Below are 22,055 nucleotides of genomic sequence, written 5' to 3' on the forward strand. Positions count from 1 at the left end.
TTCAGTGAAGTCACTGTTGTGATGCAGGAAACACAGCGGTCAACTTGCACACAGCAAGCTCCCACAAACAACAAATGGATAATCTGTTTTGCTGACGTCGAGTTATGAATAAATATTAGCCAGGTGTGATGAATGTAAGAAATGTTCATATTCTAGCTGTTTTGTTAGTAAAACCTGGGCCAAGACGTCTACAAACAGTACGACTACTAGTGATGATTAAGGTGTCGTAGAAGTGAGGTAATCACTGATTTTCGGGTGAAGTGTTCTGCTAATAGATCTCGAGAGCCATTTCCTTGTTTACAAAGATGATGGTAGCCACGATGTGGAGATGCCGGCGTTGGACTGGGGTGAGCACAGTCAGGTGAATGAGGAAGGAGCAGTGCTCTGAAAGCTAGTGTTTGAAATAAACCTGTTGGACTTTAACCTGGTCTTGTAAGACTTCTTACTTGTTTACAAAAAGCTAGCTAATGGAACATTGTTTAGGTTTGAAGGACCCCTGGGATGTAGATAATTTATGAGGGGTATTGTGTTTTGCCCTGGCGAAACAAGTCAAGGGACATCTTGCAAGAAAAGACAAAAGAAAGCCTTATGCTTTGGGTACCGACAATGTAGTTAAAGTTAGGAGACAGGTCTATCTGAAGAGTCAGTTGTAGGTTCTGAAAGGTTCTCTCTCCAAATTTCTGCACAAACCCCCCGGTTTTTAAACTTTATTCGTTAATATTTAATATATATTGGTTTGCTTAATTGGAATATAGTGGCAGGTTTAGAAAGTTAGTCAAGGTCTTAAGAACTGTTGCAACTGTTAACTGTAAACTGTACGGGTAAGGCAGATGAACTTAGAGCTTGGATTAGTACTTGGAACTATGATGTTGTTGCCATTACAGAGACCTGGTTGAGGGAAGGACAGGATTGGCAGCTAAACGTTCCAGGATTTAGATCTTTCAGGCGGGATAGAGGGGGATGTAAAAGGGGTGGAGCAGTTGCGCTACATTTAGGGAGAATATCACCGCTGTACTACGGGAGGACACCTCAGAGGGCAGCGAGGCTATATGGGTAGAGATCAGGAATAAGAAGGGTGCAGTCACAATGTTGGGGGTTTACTACAGGCCTCCCAACAGCCAGCAGGAGATAGAGGAGCAGATAGGTAGACAGATTTTGGAAACAAGTAAAAGCAACAGGGTTGTTGTGATGGGAGACTTCAACTTACCCAATATTGACTGGGACTCACGTAGTGCTAGGGGCTTAGACGGGGCAGAGTTTGTAAGGAGCATCCAAGAGGGATTCTTAAAACAATATGTAGACAGTCCAACTAGGGAAGGGGCAAACTGGACCTGGTATTGGGGAATGAGCCCGGCCAGGTGGTAGAAGTTCGGTAGGGGAGCATTTTGGGAACAGTGACCATAATTCAGTAAGTTTTAAAGTGCTGCTGGACAAGGATAAGAGTGGTCCTAGGGTGAATGTGCTAAATTGGGGGAAGGATAATTATAACAATATTAGGCGGGAACTGAAGAACCTAGATTGGGGGCGGATATTTGAGGGTTAATCAACATCTGACATGTGGGAGGCTTTCAAATGTCGGTTGAAAGGAATTCAGAACCAGCATGTTCCTGTGAGGAAGAAGGATAAATACGGCAAATTTCGGGAACCTTGGATAATGAGATATGTTGTAGGCCTCGTCAAAAAGAAAAAGGAGGCATTTGTCAGGGCTAAAAGGCTGGGAACAGACGAAGCCTGTGTGTGGAATATAAGAAAAGTAGGAAGGAACTTAAGCAAGGAGTCAGGTGGGCTGGAAGGGGTCACGAAAAGTCATTGGCAAATAGGGTTAAGGAAAATCCCAAGGCTTTTTACACATACATAAAAAGCAAGAGGGTAGCCAGGGAAAGGGTTGACCCACTGAAGGATAGGCAAGGGAATCTATGTGTGGAGCCAGAGGAAATGGGTGAGGTACTAAACGAATACTTTGCATCAGTATTCACCAAAGAGAAGGAATTGGTGGATGTTGAGTCTGGAGAAGGGGGTGTAGATAGCCTGGGTCACACTGAGATCCAAAAAGACGAGGTGCTGGGAGTCTTGAAAAATATTAAGGTAAATAAGTCCTCAGGGCCTGATGGGATCTACCCCAGAACACTGAAGGAGGCTCGAGAGGAAATTGCCGAGGCCTTGACAAAATCTTTGGATCCTCACTGTCTTCAGGTGATGTCCCGGAGGACTGGAGAGTAGCCAATGTTGTTCCTTTGTTTAAGAAGGGTAGCAAGGACAACCAGGGAACTACTGGTTGGTGAGCCTTACGTCAGTGGTAGGGAAATTACTGAGAGAATACTTTGAGACAGGATTTACTCCCTTTTGGAAGCAAATGGACGTATGAGTGAGCGGCAGCATGGTTTTATGAAGGAGGTCGTGTGTCACTAACTTGATAAGAGATTTTTGAAGAGGTCGCAAAGATGATTGATGCAGGTAGAGCAGTGGATGTTGTCTATATGGACTTCAGTAAGGCCTCTGACAAGGTCCCTCATGGTAGACTAGTACAAAAGGTGAAGTCACACGGGATCAGGGGTGAGCTGGCAAGGTGGAGACAGAACTGGCTAGGTCATAGAAGGCAAAGAGTAGCAATGGAAGATTGCTTTTCTAATTGGAGGGCTGTGACTAATGGTGTTCCGCAGGGATAAGTGCTGGGACCTTTGATGTTCGTAGTCTATATAAGTGATTTGGAGGAAAATGTAACTGGTCTGATTAGTAAGTTTGCAAACGACACAAAGGTTGGTGGAATTGCGGATAGCGATGAGGACTGTCAGAGGAGACAGCAGGATTTAGATCATTTGGAGACTTGGGCAGAGAGATGGCAGATGGAGTTTAATCTGGACAAATGTGAGGTAATGCATTTTGGAAGGTCTAATGCAGGTAGGGAATATACGGTGAATGGTAGAACCCTCAAGAGTCTTGAAAGTCAGAGAGAACTAGGTGTACAGGTCCACAGGTCACTGAAAGGGGCAACACAGGTGGAGAAGGTAGTCAAGAAGGCATACGGCATGTTTGCCTTCATTGGCCGGGGCATTGAGTATAAGAAGTGGCAAGTCATGTTGCAGCTGTATAGAACCTTAGTTAGGCCACACTTGGAGTATAGTGTTCAATTCTGGTCGCCACACTACCAGAAGGATGTGGAGGCTTTAGAGAGGGTGCAGAAGAGATTTACCAGAATGTTGCCTGGTTTGGAGGGCATTAGCTATGAGGAGCGGTTGAATAAACTCGGTTTGTTCTCACTGGAATGACGGAGGTTGAGGGGCGACCTATTAGAGGTCTATAAAATTATGAGGGGCATAGACAGGGTGAGACTTTTTCCAAGGGTAGAGGGGTCAATTACTAGAGGGTATAGGTTTAAGGTGCGAGGGGCAAGATTTAGAGATGTACGAGGCAAGTTTTTTGCATAGAGGGTAGTGGGTGCGTGGATTTTAGTTTAGATGGGCAGCATGGTCGGCATGGGCTTGGAGGGCCGAAGGGCCTGTTCCTGTGCTGTACTTTTCTTTGTTCTTTGTAAAGCTATTTCTTTGTTGTTAATATGGTTAATTCTGTGTTTAAATTAAAGTTTGTTTTAACATAAAAGACACCTTTCATCACTCCTGTAGTGCAGTAACATTTCTTCAGTTTTACAAATTGAAAATAATTGGGTTCTCGTTCAGGATCAAACACAGGACACCAGAGATGTCAACTCCTCGTGATATTAAGAAACAGCTGAAGGCCTAGATACAGCAAAAGCTCAGCGGTCCTGACAACATCCCAGCTGTAGTACTGAAGACTTCTTCTCCAGGACTAACTAAACCCTTGGCCAAACTGCTCCAAGTCAGCTACAATACTGGCAGCTACAGGATCATGTAGATAATTGCCCAGATATGCCACGTCCACAAAAAGCAGGAACATCCAATCCTGCCAATTACAACCCCATCAGTCGACACTGAATCATCAGCAAAGTGAAGCCAGCAGTGCTATCAAGTGACACTTACACAGCAATAACCTACTCACTGGCGCTCAGTTTGAGATCAGTAATATCATAGAATCCCTACAGTGCAGAAGGAGGTCATTTGGCCCATCAAGTCTACACCGACCCTTTGAAAGACCACCCTATATAGGACCACTCTCCACCCTATCTCTGCAACCCCATAACCCCACCTAGCCACTGGACACTAAGGGACAATTTAGCATAGCCAATCCACCTGCACATCTTTGGACTGAGGGGGGAAACCGGAGCACCCGGAGGAAACGCACGCAGACACGCGGAGAAAGTGCAAACTCCAAACACAGTAACCTGGGGTTGGAATCAAACCTGGTCCCTGGCACTGTGAGGCAGCAGTGCTAACCACCGTGCCGCCCTCTGCCGTTCCTCCAGGGCCACTCAACTTCTGGCCTCATTACAGCCTTGGTCCGAACATGGACAAAAGAGTTGACTTGTAGGTTACGGAAAGATTTGATTATATGGTGTTCACAACCATTCTTTTTAAATATAAACTTACAGTATCCAATTTTTTTTTCCCAATTAAGGGGCAATTTAGCGTGGCCAATTTTCCTACCTGCACATCTTTTTGGGCTGTGGGGGTGAGACCCACGCAGACACGGGAGAATGTGCAAACTCCACAAGGACAGTGACCTTGAGCCGGGATCAAAGGGGTCCTCGGCGCCGTGGAGAAACAATGCTAACCACTGCGCCACCCTGAGGTGTTCACAACCATGAGCGGTACAGTTGGAATATGACTGAAAAACCTGTTCCCAATGGCTGGAGAGTTAGTGACTCTTATGGCAATTAGTGAAAGAATCTGGGAATATGAGTTTTCTTTGGACCACGCAAAGTAATAATAACCTGGAACGCACTGCCTGAAAGAATGGCAGAAGCAGATTCAATATAATAGCAACAAGTTTGTGACGAACCACAAATGCAGATGCCTAAAGAGGATTTCTTTCCATAGTCATCAGGTTTGATACCTTTGTCCCAGGAGAGAGGCGCCAAGAGTTGCCTCAAGTACTACTGGAAAGAGAGACATGTTGCTGAATCCCTTCATCTTGCACTCAGCTCCAAATCCCAAGTGAATGCTAACCAGTGAAAGTGGGCCTCCAGTGGACGGTAGCAGAGATCCCATTAGCGGAACTCGCAACTTGCATGTCGTGAAAACATGTCGAGGAAAGGGAGCACATTGGACAGCTCCACCTCAAAAATGAATTTGAACGCAGGATGGTGTGTGCTAAACGTGCGAGTGGAAATCCTTACACACCGCTGCGGATTCAAAGATCGTTAACATATCCTCTTTGTGTCAGAAATGCGCACAGGGTCGGTTGCTAAGGCTCATTACGTGAAAAAAACATTTCTCGTGGAAATGGATGAAAAAATACCAAATGATGGGCCAAGGAGAGATCTCAAGACTACATCATCTATTTTTGCATACGTGGCACAGTTAAAGCTAAACTCTAGCACCTTTTCCTCTTTGTACAAATGGTGATCATTTGAAATTTGGCCTTCTTGCATTTGTCCTGAGAGGAAGATGAAAAGCTTCCCAACATCTGTTTCAGAAAGACTGTGTGGAAGCAGAGTTGTCTAAGCCAGCAAATGGTACATCTACCACTGCCAGTTTGCAGCATGCACACATCAACAGTTTGTTTGCAAGGTGCAAGAAATTGTGCAATATGATCAATTTCCTTTGAAAAAAAGCAGCAAGAGATGAACCTTGCACAGGTGATCGCGCAACGTAGAAATGGGTAAAGGTGCGTAAGCCCCTCAAACCTATTCTGCCATTCATTTAGATCATGGCTGATTGGTATCTTAACTTGAGGGGCAGCATGGTAGCGCAGTGGGTTAGTCCTGCTGCCTCACGGCGCCGAGGTCCCAGGTTTGATTCCGGCTCTGGGTCACTCAGTGTGGAGTTTGCACATTCTCCCCGTGTTTGCGTGGGTTTCGCCCCCAAAACCCAAAGGTGAACAGTGTAGATGGATTGGTCACACTAAATTGCCCCCTAATTGGAAAAAACACCTTGATTAACCTGCCTTGGTTACATATTCCACAGTTCCATTATTCAATAACAATTAATGTTGCGTTTGAAAATTTTCCATTGACTTCCCCAGCTTCCAGATATTTTTGAGTGACAGTGTTCCACGTTTCCACTACTCACTGATCATAGTAATCCCATGATTGTTGTATTGCTACTGACATGCAGTCGGTGAGAGATTAAGTATCTTAACCATTAGTACCTGGCTTCAGTACCAAATGTCCCAACAAGTCAACGTGCTGTGTTCAATGTGTGGGTAATAAGAGTTGGTGTCCTGATTTTTGTGTGTTTGCTTCTTATGTGCAGCTTACACTGCTGGCGACAATGCAATGTGCAAGTCTCTCCCAGTCAGTACACAGCCTCTCCAAAGCAAGTCCTCAGCTGTGTCTCCTCATGGAAACACAGAAACCAGGTCCCTCGTGGCGCCAGATCAATGCCTCAGACTAAGGCAAAGGATGTTTGGTCCCCAGACATGTTGTGCGTGGGTCCCCCGACACGTGACCATGCCCTGGTGCTCATGAACCCAATTCCCAGCTGTGGGCAAATACACGTGGACACCTTGGGAGTTGAAGGCTATGGAAATAAACCCTGGTACAAAAATATGGCGTGAACTCTAATACAATCCTGGATCAGACCCCAACATTTGCTAGGATTCCAGACAGAAACCTCAAATCACTTTTTTTTTTTAAATTTGTAAAAATGTGGGGAAAGGATATTTCGCTTCAGGAGTGATTTGACGCATAAATAGGGATACGGTATATTAACACAAACTTTATTAACACAGTATTAAACTGCCTTCACATCACAGAAATATAGCCGACAATTAACACTTAAACAATGAGTAACAAAAAGAAACGGTAATTTCTAACAGACACCTTTATTTCCAATCAAGCAAAACCCATCACAGGTCAAAAATCACTTTTAAATAGAGTTAGCAAACACAGGATTACTTGCCAATCTTTGGATGGAGAGATCTTTTGAGAGACTGCTTGAAGAGAGGTAGATCCTGTCAGATTAATGCTCAATCTCTGACAGCCTTCTTCAGAAGCTGCTGTTCACCTCACAGCCAAAGCTAAACTAAAAACTCTGCCTGCTACTGCCCTGGCTCCTCCCAGTAATTACATCACCCCCCATCCACTTAAATCCCACAACCTACTTGTTTAGGTTAAAACACGATGTCTCTAATTAACCCAGTTAGGCCCCCATTTGTAAACATACAGATTGGAAAGAAGGACATTCTCACTTTTACATCTTAATTGCACCTTCTGCAACCACAAAGTCTGTATTTCTTTTGAATCAGGATTTTAAAAAATATCTGACTGCAGCAAATATATACACATCCTAACCCAGGCTTTTAAAAACATTACTGCACCAGATACCAATTTCTAGTATTCATCACAAATTCAAAGGTGGACCAATGCCCAACGCTTGACATCTTTCTGGCATCTCCTGCAACCAAGCTGCTGCCAAATGTAATGCTCTGTATTCCTTTGGATCCATCCGGGTAGGCTGAGGGGGGGACCCGTATATTTGAGCAATCCAGGGTCTCTAAAGATTTTGCCCAGGCTTGCCTCTGGGAGAGGACACTCCATTATCACTGAACACAGAGTGGGCCACCAAGAAACAAACCAACGCTTCAGGAAACAGATTGCAGCCAGAGGGTATCTGGCCCATGATCCACAAGTGTGCTGAAACACCAAGGGGCAAAAAACATTTGTTGGGGTGGCATACAGACCACCAAACTGCAGTGGTAATGTTGGGAATAGCATTAGGCAACAAATCAGGAGATGCATGTGTTAAAGGAACATCTGTGAATATGGGTGGCTTTAATCTGCATATAGATTGGTCGAGACAAATTAGTCACAGTACAAGAGAGGGGGAATTTCTGGAGTGTACATGGGATGGTTTTCTGAACCAATACGCTGAGGAACCAACACGGGAACAGGCCATCTTTGACTGGATTTTGTTGGATTTTTTTTATTGTCACGTGTACCGAGGTACAGACAAAAGTATTTTTCTGCGAGCAGCTCAACAGATCATTAAGTGTATGAGAATAACCGGCGAAGGATTTTACTCATGTGGAAGGAAGCGAAACCCCCCCCGGCGTGGAGGCCTAGATAAACGATATGGCAGGGCTCATAAAACTGGAGGTGACGTTTGCGCTGAGAGGATCGGCTCAGGGGTTCTCCAGGCGGTGGCAACCGTTCCTCGACTATCTAGCAGAACGTTAGGGGGAAAATAGATAGCCAGCAGCAGCCCGGGGGGGGGGAATTGTGTTTGAAAACTTTAATAAAATATATTTTTAAAAAGAAGTATATGAGAATAAAAGAAAAGAAAATACATAATAGGGCAACACAAGGTACACAATGTAACTACATAAGCACCGCATCGGGTGAGCATACAGGGGTGTAGTGTTAATGAGGTCAGTCCATAAGAGGGTCATTTAGGAGTCTGGTAGCAGTGGGGAGGAAGCTGTTTTTGAGTCTGTTCGTGCGTGTTCTCAGACTTCTGTATCTCCTGCCCGATGGAAGAAGTTGGAAGAGTGAGTAAGCGGGTGGGAGGGGTCTTTGATTATGCTGCCCGCTTTCCCCAGGCAGCGGGAGGTTGTAGATGGAGTCAATGGATGGGAGGCAGGTTCGTGTGATGGACTGGGCGGTGTTCACGACTCTCTGAAGTTTCTTGCGGTCCTGGACCGAGCAGTTGCCATACCAGGCTGTGACGCAACCAGATAGGATACTTTCTATGGTGCATCTGTAAAAGTTGGAAAGAGTTAATCTGGACACGCCAAATTTCCAGAGTTTCCTGAGGAAGTATAGGCGCTGTTGTGCTTTCTTGGTGGTAGCATCGATGTGGGTGGACCAAGACAGACTGGATGTTGAGTAATGAGAACAGATTAGTTGGCAATCTAGTTTTGAGAGAACCCTTGGGGATGAGTGACCATAATATGGTGAAATTTATTTTCAAGGTGGATATTGAGGTAGTTGACTCTGAGACCAGGATCCTGAACCAAGATGGTAATGAGACATGAGTTGCTATGATGGACAGGGAAACATCATTGAAAGGAAAGACAATGGACAGGCACTCAAGGGACGAATAGGTGAACTCCAAAAGCCGTTTATTCCCCGGCAGGGTAGGGGTTTTAGTTCAGATGGGCAGCATGGTCAGTGCAGGCTTGGAGGGCGTGTGCTCTAATTTTCTTTGTTCGGCACAAGAGTAGAAAAGGAGCTGTGGCCAAACAATGGCTTACAAGGGAAATTAGAGATAGTATTAACATTCAAAGAGGCATACAAATTAGCAAGAGAAAGCAAGAGACCCGAGGATGGGGAACAGTTTAAAATTCAGGCAGACCAAGGGATTGATTAAGACGGGGAAAATAGAGTATGAAAGTAAGCTAGCGGGGAACATGGGGATATTGGGGGGGGGGGGGGGGGGGGGGGGGGGGGGGGGGGGGGGGGGGGGGGGGGGGGGGGGGGGAAAGAGAGAGGTGGGATTAGTGTATTGAACTTGATGATCAACCATGATCATGATGAATGGCGGAGCAGGCTCGAAGAGCAGAATGGTCTCCTCTTGCTTCAATTTTCTAAGTATGTTTCTATGTCTTCATGGCTTATCTTCAATAAAAAATGCATGAGGATTATACAAAAGATATGAATAGCTGGTTCAGGAACAGAGGGTACATACTCCTGGATTATGTTCTTCAGTGAAATATCAGGCTGCAGAGAGACCACCAATACACAAAGTGGTATTTACTTACTAGAGCAATTGACACCAGTGAACAAAAGGGAAATCTAACTACACAAGAGTGGAAGGCATAAGAGACAGCTACAGTGTCTGCTTCCTCATTTATGATCATGACTGATCTTCAGCTGAACTCTACACGTCCACCCCAACCATATAGCCCGCGTATTACCTTCGTGTCCAACGATCGACCACAGCAGTGACTATATTCAACAACTCGAGCATTCTCAGCTCAGTGGGGTAGAGAATTCCAAAGATTCACAACCCCCGAAGTGAAAGCATTTCCCATCTCAGTTGTAAATGGTTCTGCATTATCCACCCCCTCCAAATCTGGACTCCAGCCAGGGTAAAACAGCCCCTCAGCATTTACCCCTTCAGGCCCGCTCAGGATTTCAGTGAAAATATTGGACCAGAACAAATGGGCTGAAAGGCCCTTTTCTATTCAGTCAGATCCCAATCCTACGACCACAAGGAACACCGCGGTCTCCTGATGTCCAGAGAATAAAATCCCTCAATCCAAAATTGCAGATGCACCCACATTACTGCAGGTCCAGCATACAAGTCTTGTGAAACTGCCTCTATAACAAAGAGCTTCAGAAGATGCTTTAATCCAATAAATACTGCACAACTCCACATGTATTGTTACTTTACACATATACTCAGATTAAATGTACCAATTTGGTTGCAGGTGATCACAAACACATGCAGTTTAAACTGAGTTTGTGGTTTTCAAAGGACTGATGCAGACCACCTCAAACGCAGCTGGATAAAGCCCGGTTTTCATTATGTGGAAGGAATTTTGCTCTGCAGATTCTGCTCTCCCGCAGTCGCACAAGCCAGATGTGTATGCAGGTGTTCCAACCACCACCACCACCACCACCCCCACAATTGCCAGCTCTCGGGTCTCACTTCTCATTACCGGGCCTCAACTTGGCAACTCTACAAACACAAATAGAAAACACTGTGCTTGAGTGCTCCGCACAATCCTGTTTTATTTGCCTCATCAACACGGGGGTTGAAGCATGCATGCGCAACAGAGAGATCCAGACTCTGGATCATAATGATTAACAACTTAGTTCCCTATAAATAAATATTTAGACCTTCCACCACTTAGGATGAATCCTGTTAATGGCACCTAATGTCATGATCCTCTTCGTGAATACCTGTTCTGTACAAACTGACCGAGGGAGTGGATAAATGCACAATCAATGCCTACTGATTGTGTCATTAGTTTGAGAGCAGTCTGGAATAAATGTGCAGTCCAGGCTGTACAAAGAACGAAGAAGAACAAAGAAAAGTACAGCACAGGAACAGGCCCTTCGGCCCTCCAAGCCCGCGCCGGCCATGCTGCCCATCTAAACTAAAATCTTCTACTCTTCCGGGGTCCGTGCCCCTCTATTCCCATCCTATTCATGTATTTGTCAAGATGCCCCTTAAATGTCACTATCGTCCCTGCTTCCACCACCTCCTCCGGTAGCGAGTTCCAGGCACCCACTATCCCTGCGCGTAAAAAACTTGTGTCATGTGAGAGTACCTTTAAGAAATGGGTGTTTATAAATGGGTGTGTATATAAATATCTGTACTGAGAGTACCTTTAAGAAATGGGTGTTTACTACTGCAGTGTACCACCTCAAGAGTGTACTGCCAAAATTCCACCAGCACATGTCCTGTCCCACCAGGGGCGACAACACTCTTGACCACTGCTACTCAAAAATCAAGGGTGCCTACCGTTCCATCCCCAGACCGCACTTGGGAAATCAGACCATAAGACGGTGCTCCTTCTCCCGCATACAAGCAGAAACTCAAGCGGGAGAATCCAGCTAAGAAGGTTGTGCATGCTGGTCCGAGGAGACAGAAGAGCTCTTACGTGACTGCTTAGAGACAGTGGACTGGTCCATATTTAAAACTCAGCGACCAACTTAAATGAGTATGCCACCACCGTCACAGACTTCATCAGCAAATGTGTGGACAACAGCGTGCCAAGAAAGCAGTACGTGCATTCCCCACCGGAAACCATGGCTCAATCGCGAGTTTGACTCCCTACTGAAGGGCAGATCTGAGGCGTTCAAGGCAGACAACCCTGACCTATACAAGAAATCCAGGTACGACCTCCGCAAAGCCATCCGGAATGCCAAGAGAGATATCAAACCAAGCTAGAGTCACAGACAGACTCTCGGCGGTGTAGCAAGGACTAAACAACATAACGGGCTACAAAGCGAAGCCGAACAGTATCTCTGGCAGCAGCGCACCGCTCCCCGATGAACTCAATGCATTCTATGCTCGGTTCAAGCAGGTAACCAACAATCCGCTGGCGAGTGCCCAGCAGCCCATAATTCACCCATACCCACCATCACAACGTCCAAAGTCAGATTGGCCTCCTGAAACTGAACCCTCGGAAGGCGACGGGCCCAGATGGATCCTTGGTCGTGCACTCGGAGCCTGCGCGGACCAGCTGGCAGAGGTATTCACGGACATCTTTAACCTGTCCCTACTCCACTCCGAGGTCCCCACCTAAGGAAGACCCCACCATCATACCGGTACCAAAGAAGAACCAGGCAATGTGCCTCAATGACTACCGACCAGTGGCCCTGACTTCAGTCGTAATGAAGTGCTTCGAGAGGTTGATCATAAAGCGCATCACCTCCATACTCCCAGAACGCCTTTATCCACTGCAATTCGCATACCGCTGCAACCGATCCACATCAGACACCATTTCCCTGGCCCTACACTCATCCCTAGAGCATCTCGACAACAAGGACTCCTACATTAGACTCCTATTTATTGACTACAGCTCCGCATTCAACACCATAATCCCAGCCAAGCTCATATCAAAGCTCCAAAACCTAGGACTTGGCTACCCACTCTGCAACTGGATCCTCGATTTTCTGACCAACAGACCACAATCAGTAAGAATGAACAACAACACCTCCTCCACAATAGTCCTCAACACCGGCGCCCCGCAAGGCTGCGTTACTTAGCCCCCTACTCGACTCCCTGTCCACACAAGACTGCGTGGCAAAACTTGGTTCCAACTCCATCTACAAGTTTGCTGACGATACGACCATAGTGGGCCGGATCTCAAATAACGATGAGTCCGAATACAGGAGGGAGATAGAGAACCTAGTGGAGTGCTGTAGCGACAACAATCTCTCCCTCAATGCCAGCAAAACTAAAGAGCTGGTAATTGACTTCAGGAAGCAAAGTACTGTACACACCCCTGTCAGCATCAAGGGGGCCGAGGTGGAGATGGTTAGCAGTTTCAAATTCCTAGGGGTGCACATCTCCAAAAATCTGTCTTGGTCCACCCACATCGATACTACCACCAAGAAAGCACAACAGCGCCTATACTTCCTCAGGAAACTAAGGAAATTCGGCATGTCCACATTGACTCTTACCAACTTTTACAGATGCACCATAGAAAGCATCCTATCAGGCTGCATCACAGCCTGGTATGGCAACTGCTCGGTCCAGGACCGCAAGAAACTTCAGAGAGTCGTGAACACCGCCCAGTCCATCACACGAACCTGCCTCCCATCCATTGACTCCATCTACACCTCCCACTGCCTGGGGAAAGTGGGCAGTATAAACAAAGATCCCTCCCACCCGGCTTACTCACTCTTCCAACTTCTTCCATCGGGCAGGAGATACAGAAGTCTGAGAACACGCACGAACAGACTCAAAAACAGCTTCTTCCCCACTGTCACCAGACTCCTAAATGACCCTCTTATGGACTGATTTCATTAACACTACACCCTGTATGCTTCATCCGATGCCAGTGCTTATGTAGTTACATTGTATATGTTGTGTTGCCCTATTATGTATTTTCTTTTATTCCCTTTTCTTCTCATGTACTTAATGATCTGTTGAGCTGCTCGCAGAAAATACTTTTCACTGTACCTCGGTACACGTGACAATAAACAAATCCAATCCAGTGATGTCAGAGAGTGGGTGGAGCTGGGCTGACTGTCAGCTTTTTACTTTCGTTTTTGAGCAGGTTGCAGGGTGCGTTTTAGTTTCGTTTTCCGTGTTGGAGCTGAAGCCAGACCAAGCAGGTGTACTGCTGTTCTCTCTGCCATCAAAAGACTATCTCGTGATCATTTGGTGAATTCAGAACTATAAATGTTTTCAGTAGTGAATTTAACCTGATGTGCTTCTTATAAAGGTTTTGTTTTTAAGTTGTCTGTATGTTAAAAGGAAAGCTTAAAGGTTTACTTAGTGTTGTAGTATTTGGGGGTTGTATTTGAATTAATGGTTGCTAAGATGTTCACTGTATGTTTTAAAAAGGTAAACTTGAGTTCATAGAATAAACATTGTTTTGCTTTAAAAAATACTTTCCCGTTTCTGCTGTCCCACACCTGTAGAGTGGTCCGTGTGCTCCCCATACCACAATCTATTAAAAGTTGTGGGTCAGGTGAACTCCATGATACACTTTGGGGTTCTCTAAACCCTGGCCCTTAACACTTGCCTTGTACATCTCTATACCTTGCCCCTCGCACCTTAAACCTATGCCCCCTAGTAATTGACCCCTCTACCCTGGGAAAACGTTTCTGACTATCCACCCTGTCCATGCCCCTCATAATTTTGTAGACCTCTATCAGGTAGCCCCTCAACCTCCTTCGTTTCAGCGAGAACCGAGTTTATTCAACCTCTCCAATCCAATGGCTTTCCTGTCACCAATGGCACAAAGCGAGGCTCCAGTTGGGTTTGCCATCCACTCAGTGGCTATGCTCATGAATTCGCTCATGGGCCCAAACATGGGACCACACATTGAGTCCAGGACACACGGCAAACTCTTCAATCTGCAAAGACCCAAGGCTCGCACCAAGGTCACAGGTCAGCTGCTGTGCGAACTCTCGCTTCCCGATGATTGTGCTGTCAGATCGCCCGCTCCGGGGGCCACCAGCTGATTGTAACTCAAGCTCCAGATCACCTTGGCTTACAACAAGCCCGAAAAAGACAGGAGGTCGTGCACCAACCGGTCCCAGCCACCAACTCCCAATCAACAACACACTCCTGAACCCAGTTCTGAAGTACTGCTATCTTGGGGGTATCCTTGCCATCACCGAGCTGGATGATGAAATCATTCATTAGCTGCCAAAAAGCTCAGCACTCAGCAGACTCGCCCACAGGATTGCGAGAGAGATTGGGGGCGCACCTCAAAACAAAGATCAAAGTCTCATCAGGCAGTAATTCTGACATCACTGCTCTACGTCAGGGCAATGCCAGGTTAAAAATAAGTCACATTCAGAGGAAAAAGTGGAAGGGAAGCTACCATCAAACTTGCCATGAAATGACTTTCCTATGCATATGGGTGGCACAGCGGTTAGCACTGTTGCTTCACAGCGCCAGGGACCCTGGTTCGATTTCCACTTGGGTCACTGTCTGTGCGGAGCCTGCACCTTTTGCCAGTGTCCGCGTTGGTTTTCTCCAGGTGCTCCGGTTTCCTCCCACAAGTCTCGAAAGATGTGCTCGTTAGGCTAATTGGACATTCTGAATTCTCCTCCAGTGTACCGGAATGTGGCGACTAGGGGATTTTCAGTAACCTCATTGCAGTGTGAATGCATGCCTACTTGTGACACTAATAAAGGTCATTATTATAAAAGTAATTGCAAGACATTCTCACACACCACCACCACCCATGTAATCTAACCATCCTCTGACCTAACGGAGTAGAGATTGGCCCCTCACTCAAACCCTGAAATTGTTTTAAAAAGCTGACAATCCCAGTACGGCGCTGAGGGACTGCTGAACTGTTGGGAGCCCCCACCCACCCCTCTCTCTCTCTCTAGAGAGCCATTAAACTAAGCCCCTCAAACGATTGTGAAAGATCCAATGGGAGTATTTCATGGGAGTTTATTCCAGGCCATACACATGGCAAAACTACACATTTGGTAAAAGTTGAATTCCTACTTGAATTAATGTATTTTATTCATAATAAGCCTGCGGGGTCGAGATATTAACCTGCTTTTTGGAGCAGGCCCGAGGGACACGAAGTTAAAGTACCTGCGACAGCCATCAAGTGTCTGCATTTTATGACTGCCCATCATTAGTGACCAGATTCCACCATAGCCTCAGGTTATTCACAGCTAGCTACTACACACCCAATTTACATATGATGCTCACGTGGGGCCTGCAGTGGTCATACATAGATCCTACAATTTACAGTGCAGAAGGAGGCCATTGGGCCCATCGGGTCTGCACCGACCCTTGGAAAGATCACCCTACCCAAGCCCACATCGCCACCTTATCCCCGTAACCCCATCTAACCTTTTTGGACACTAAGGACAATTTAGCATGGCTAATCCAACTAGCCTGCGCATCTTTGGACTGTGGGAAGAAACCGGAGCACCCGGAGGAAACCCACGCAGACACGGGGAGAACGTGCCGACTCCGCACAGTGACCCAGCGGAGAATCGAACCTGGGACCCTGGAGCTGTGAAGCAACAGTGCTAACCACTGTGCTATCGTGTCGCCAATTCTGACTTGTGAGACCATTAATGATGAAATTAAAAGTGCACTGCCCACTACATGCTTTTGCGCATGCAATGATCATTTCTGAGACACCTGCTTGAACAATTTTTACCTGAACGTCGCACCTCCAACTTCTTTTTTGATAACTTGACCAGCGGAGGGTTGCAGTAGAACACTTGTTGGATTCTTGTTTGCTTGTGCGAGCGATACTTTTGTAACCAAAGTTACAGCACCTGGTTATAGAAAGCAATGTTTATTCTTTTGAGCAGGTAACAGGTCTCACCTGGAATACATGGCAGATAAATTGACAGCCCAATAATATGCGTGTATATTTTGGCACTTTCAAGGCAAATTGCGATATACTGGACTTGCGAATAAACGAGAAGGAAACATTTTCCAAAATACTTGCATTTAAACAACACCCAACACAACCCGAGACATAACAAACCAAGCACTTCGTCCAAGTCCAGTCCAGATGGTACCATGGGAATCACAGCAGCAGATTTACACAGAAAGATCCCACAAACAGCAACAACCAACCACCCAGATAATCTGCTTTAGGTGTCAATCAGGGCACTGTGAGGAACTTTTAAATAGCAGCACAGGATCCTTTACACTAATTCAAGAGGGAAGGCCCATTAGTTTAACCTGTCAAAAGGCCAGCGCCTCCAACTGTGCAGTACCGCAACATCGGAACAGGGAGGATCAACCTAGATTTTTGCGCTAAAGTATCTGGCGCAGGGTTTGAATCCACAGCCTCACCTAGGTGAGAATGCCCATATTGAGCTACAGCTAAACCTCAACAGGACGAGGCTTGGCTACAATGGCGGAGTGATTGCATGTTGCAGTGCACACAAAGTATGCAAGACACATTGTGCAAACAATTGGTTTTGTAGCATTTATATATCAGAGACCACCATGTTGCAATGCGGTCAATAATTATTTTTCATACAGTCACTCAATTACATTTTATCTGTATGAATGTGGTGCATCTTCTGGCATGGATTGCTTTTTAAAAAAAATGTTTACTAAGAATTTGTTAACAAAATTTTCAACCATACAAACCCCCCCCCCCCCCCCCCGTAACAAAAAAGAAAAGAAAAGTCGCAGAGCAAGACATAAACATATCAATTCAACAGAATACAGAACTTTGTACATTGGATTCCTCCCGCACATATCGACTTTCACAAACGTTTATGTATTTTCTTGCTCAAGTGCCCCTAGGAAAAAAAACCTTCCCCGTCCACCCTTCTTCCGCCCCCCCCCCCCTCCATCCACGAAAGAGATGCCCCCCCACCCCCCCCCCGGGTTGCTGCTGCTGACCGAACTTCATCTTGCGCTCCGCGAGATAGTCTAGGAACGGTTGCCACCGCCTGGAGAACCCCTGCGCAGACCCTCTCAAGGCAAATTTTATCCTCTCCAACTTTATGAACCCTGCCATGTCATTTATCCAGGCTTCCACACTGGGGGGCTTCGCATCTTTCCACACTAACAAGATCCTCCGCCGGGCTACCAGGGACGCAAAGGCCAGAATGCCGGCCTCTTTCGCCTCCTGCACTCCCGGCTCGTCCGCTACTCCAAATAGTGCTAGCCCCCAACTTGGCTTGACCTGGACTTTCACCACCTTAGATATAGTTCTCGCAACACCCCTCCAGAACCCCTCCAGTGCCGGGCACGACCAGAACATATGGGCGTGGTTCGCCGGGCTACCTGAGCACCCCCCACATTTGTCCTCCACCCCAAAGAACCTACTCATCCTCGTCCCCGTCATATGCGCTCTGTGAATAACCTTAAACTGTATCAGGCTAAGCCTGGCACATGAGGAAGAAGAATTAACCCTACTCAGGGCATCAGCCCACAGACCCTCTTCAATCTCCTCCCCCAACTCCTCCTCCCATTTACCCTTCAGCTCCTCTACCAAAGCCTCCCCCTCTTCTTTCATCTCCTGGTATATCGCCGACACCTTGCCCTCTCCGACCCATACACCCGAACTCACCCTGTCTTGAATCCCCTGTGCCGGGAGCAACGGGAATTCCCTCACCTGTCGCCTCACAAACGCCCTCACCTGCATGTACCTGAAAGCGTTTCCCGGGGGTAGCCCAAACTTCTCCTCCAGCGCCCCTAGGCTCGCAAACGTCCCATCAATGAACAGGTCCCCCGTTCTTCTAATCCCTGCCCGATGCCAGCTCTGAAACCCCCCGTCCATCCTTCCTGGGACGAACCGATGGTTACCCCTGATCGGGGACCACACCGAGGCTCCAATCGCACCCCCGTGTCGTCTCCACTGGCCCCAGATCCTTAGCGTTGCCGCCACCATCGGACTCGTGGTGTACCTTGTCGGCGAGAGCGGCAGCGGTGCCGTCACCAGCGCCCCCAGGCTCGTTCCTTTGCTGGACGCCATCTCCAACCTCTTCCATGCCGCCCCCTCTCCCTCCATCACCCACTTATGGATCATCGCCACATTGGCTGCCCAGTAGTAGCCACCCAGATTCGGCAACGCCAGCCCTCTCTACTACGCTCCAGAAACCCCCTCCTTACCCTCGGGGTCTTATTCACCCACACAAAACCCATAATTGCTCCTGCCTACCCTCTTAACAAAGGCCTTGGTGATCACAATTGGAAGGCACTGGAACACAAAAAGAAACCTCGGGAGGACCACCATTTTAATCGACTGTACTCTGCCCACTAGCGAGAGTGGCAACATGTCCCATCGTTTGAAGACCTCCTCCATTTGCTCCACCAGCCGCGTCAAATTAAGTTTATGCAGGGCCCCCCAACTCCTAGCTATTTGGATCCCCAAGTACCGAAAGCTCCTTTCCGCCCTCCTCAACGGTAGATCGTCTATCCCTCTTCCCTGGTCCCCTGGATGCACCGCGAAGAGCTCACTTTTCCCTACATTGAGCTTATAGCCCGAAAAGTCCCCAAACTCCCTTAGAATCTGCATGACCTCCACCATCCCCTCCACTGGATCCGCCACATACAGCAACAGGTCGTCTGCATAGAGCGACACTCGATGCTCCTCTCCACCTCGGACCACCCCCCTCCATTTCCTGTACTCCCTTATTGCCATGGCCAAAGGTTCAATTGTTAATGCAAACAACAGGGTGGGACAGGTGGCACCCCTGTCTCGTCCCTCGATACAGCCGAAAATACTCCGACCTCCGCCGATTCGTAACCACACTCGCCACCGGGGCTCTATAAAGGAGCTTAACCCAGCTAATAAACCCTCCCCCGAACCCAAACCTCTGCAACACTTCCCAGAGATACTCCCACTCTACTCGGTCAAAGGCATTCTCCGCGTCCATAGCTGCCACTATCACCGCCTCTCCCTCCACCGATGGCATCATTATCACGTTTAGGAGCCTCCGCACATTGGTGTTTAGCTGCCTGCCCTTTACAAATCCCATCTGGTCCTCGTGAATCACCCCCGGGACACAGTCCTCGATCCTCGTAGCCAGCACTTTTGCCAGCAACTTAGCATCCACGTTGAGGAGCAAGATCGGCCTGTACGACCCACATTGCAGTGGGTCCTTATTCCGCTTCAGGATCAAAGAGATCATCGCCTCAGACATTGTCAGGGGCAGGGTCCCCCCCCTCCCTTGCCTCATTGAAAGTCCTCACCAGCAACTGGGCTAACAGGTCTACGTACTTCCTATAGAACTCAACCGGGAACCCATCCGGTCCCGGGGCCTTCCCTGCCTGCATGCTCCCCAGTCCTTTCATCAGCTCCTCTAACCAAATTGGCGCCCCCAAACCAGCCACCTCCTGCTCCTCCACCCTCGGGAACCTCAGTTGGTCCAAGAATCGTCGCATCCCCTCTTCCCCCGCTGGGGGCTGGGATCTATACAGCTCCTCATATGTCTTGAATGCCTCATTCACTTTCACCGCACTCCGCACCGTAGTTCCCCTTCCATCCTTGACTCCACCTATCTCCCTCGCTGCCATCCTCTTACGGAGCTGGTGTGCCAGCATCCGGCTCGCCTGCTCCCCATACTCATACGTCGCCCCCTGTGCTTTCCTCCACTGTGCCTCCCATACAACCCCCACCTGCACCTCCCCGGTGTCGTTGGCCTCCAAATACCTTTCGATGCACCCCCGCACCCCTCCTCATCTGCCAGCAGTCCCACATCCAACCGCCACAACGGGCGTTGGTCCCTCTCCTCTCCCAACTCCAGTTCCACCCAGTGTGGGGCGGGGTCTGAAATGGCTATGGCCGAATACTCCGTTTCCTCCACTTTCGGGATCAGCGCCCTGCCCAGAACAAAAAAATCTATCGGGGAGTAGGCTTTGTGCACGTGGGAGAAAAAAGAAAATTCTCTGGCCAGAGGCCTGGCAAATCTCCGCGGATCCACTCCCCACATCTGGTCCATAAACCCCCTAAGCACCTTGGCCGCAGCCGGCCTCTTTCCGGTCCTAGATCTGGAGCGATCCAGTGCTGGGTCCAACACCGTGTTGAAATCCCCACCCATTATCAAGCTTCCTACCTCCAGGTCCGGAATGCACGCCAACATACGCTTCATGAATCCAGCATTGTCCCAGTTCGGGCGTATACATTTACCAATACCACCCACGTCACGTCCCCTGTAACCTACCGCTCACCATCACGTATCGACCTCCATTGTCCGCTACTATGTTCTTGGCCTCAAACGACGCCCGCTTCCCCACCAGTATTGCCACCCCTCTATTCTTTGCATCCAGCCCCGAATGGAATACCTGTTGCGCGAACACTTGGGCCCTCTTAACCGGCCCATTTAGGCCCCTCATATTCCACGTGATCAGCCGGATTGGGGGGCTTCCCACCCCACCCCCCTCTGCCGACTAGCCATCTCCTATTTTAGGCCAGTCCCGTGCCCGCGCCTCCCGCACCCTCCAGTCCCCCAGACGGGGAGCCCCTGTCCCGACCACCTCTTCCGTTTTCAGTTCCCCCTCGGCCAATGCAGCAGATCTAGCTCTTTTGCTCCCCCCATAATACTTCCGTAAGTCAGCTGACTCCTGCTGACCCCGGCTCCCCCCCCCCCCCGGTGTGGAAATCCCCCCTCCTCCTTGCGCTCCTCCATCCCCCCGGCCTCCGCCCTTCCCTAACGCGGGAAAAAGCCCGCGCTTTCCGGAGTCAGCCCCGCCCCCTCTGGCGCAGCTCCTTTTGCGGCCTTATCCCAATTCCCCCATCCCCGGGTCTCACCTCCCTCCAGCACCGACCGGCGCCCACATTCCCCACAGTCTCCCCATCAAATCTCTTCTCCCATCCCCATCCATCGTCCCACCCGTGAAACATTCTTTACACATATTTACCACCCTGTATACATTCGACATCTCCCCCACAACCACAGACCCCCAGTTTGAGTCCAATTTTTCCGTTTGGATCAAGGTCCAAGCCTCTTCTGGCGTTTCAAAATAGTGGTGTCGATCCTGAAATGTGACCAACAGTCGCGCTGGCTGCAGCATTCCGAATCTCACCCCCTTCCTATGCAGCACCGCCTTGGCCCGATTGAAACCAGCTCTCCTCTTTGCCACCTCCACGCTCCAGTCCTGGTAGACTCGGATCACCGCATTCTCCCATCTACTGCTCCGCTCCTTCTTGGCCCATCTCAGGACACTCTCTCTGTCCGCGAAACGATGGAACCTCACCACTATCGCCCTTGGCGGCTCACCTGCCTTGGGTCTCCTCGCCAGGACCCGGTGAGCCCCTTCTAGCTCCAGGGGGCTCGGAGAGGCCTCCGCACCCATCAGCGAATGGAGCATCGTGCTCACATACGCCCCGGCAACGGCCCCCTCCACCCCTTCAGAGAGACCCAGAATCCGGAGATTCTTCCTCCTCGACCTGTT

General features: G+C 48.4%; 1 protein-coding gene across 3 annotated transcripts in view; it reads right to left on the reverse strand.

The window, feature by feature from the left end:
- The window catches only part of LOC140385885 (transcription initiation factor TFIID subunit 4-like), a 315,117-nt gene that overhangs the window by 252,800 nt on the left and 40,262 nt on the right, over positions 1-22,055 (reverse strand). For all 3 annotated transcript variants that reach the window (XR_011933491.1, XM_072468499.1, XM_072468498.1), the window contains exon 9: positions 16,345-16,465. Coding sequence is in view for 2 of the 3 variants with exons in the window: in XM_072468499.1 (XP_072324600.1) it covers positions 16,345-16,465 (121 nt within the window). In the remaining variant the exon portion in view is untranslated. The remainder of the gene's footprint in view (positions 1-16,344; positions 16,466-22,055) is intronic.

The sequence above is a fragment of the Scyliorhinus torazame genome, chromosome 11, assembly GCF_047496885.1.
Source record: "Scyliorhinus torazame isolate Kashiwa2021f chromosome 11, sScyTor2.1, whole genome shotgun sequence".
NCBI classification, from domain to species: domain Eukaryota; kingdom Metazoa; phylum Chordata; class Chondrichthyes; order Carcharhiniformes; family Scyliorhinidae; genus Scyliorhinus; species Scyliorhinus torazame.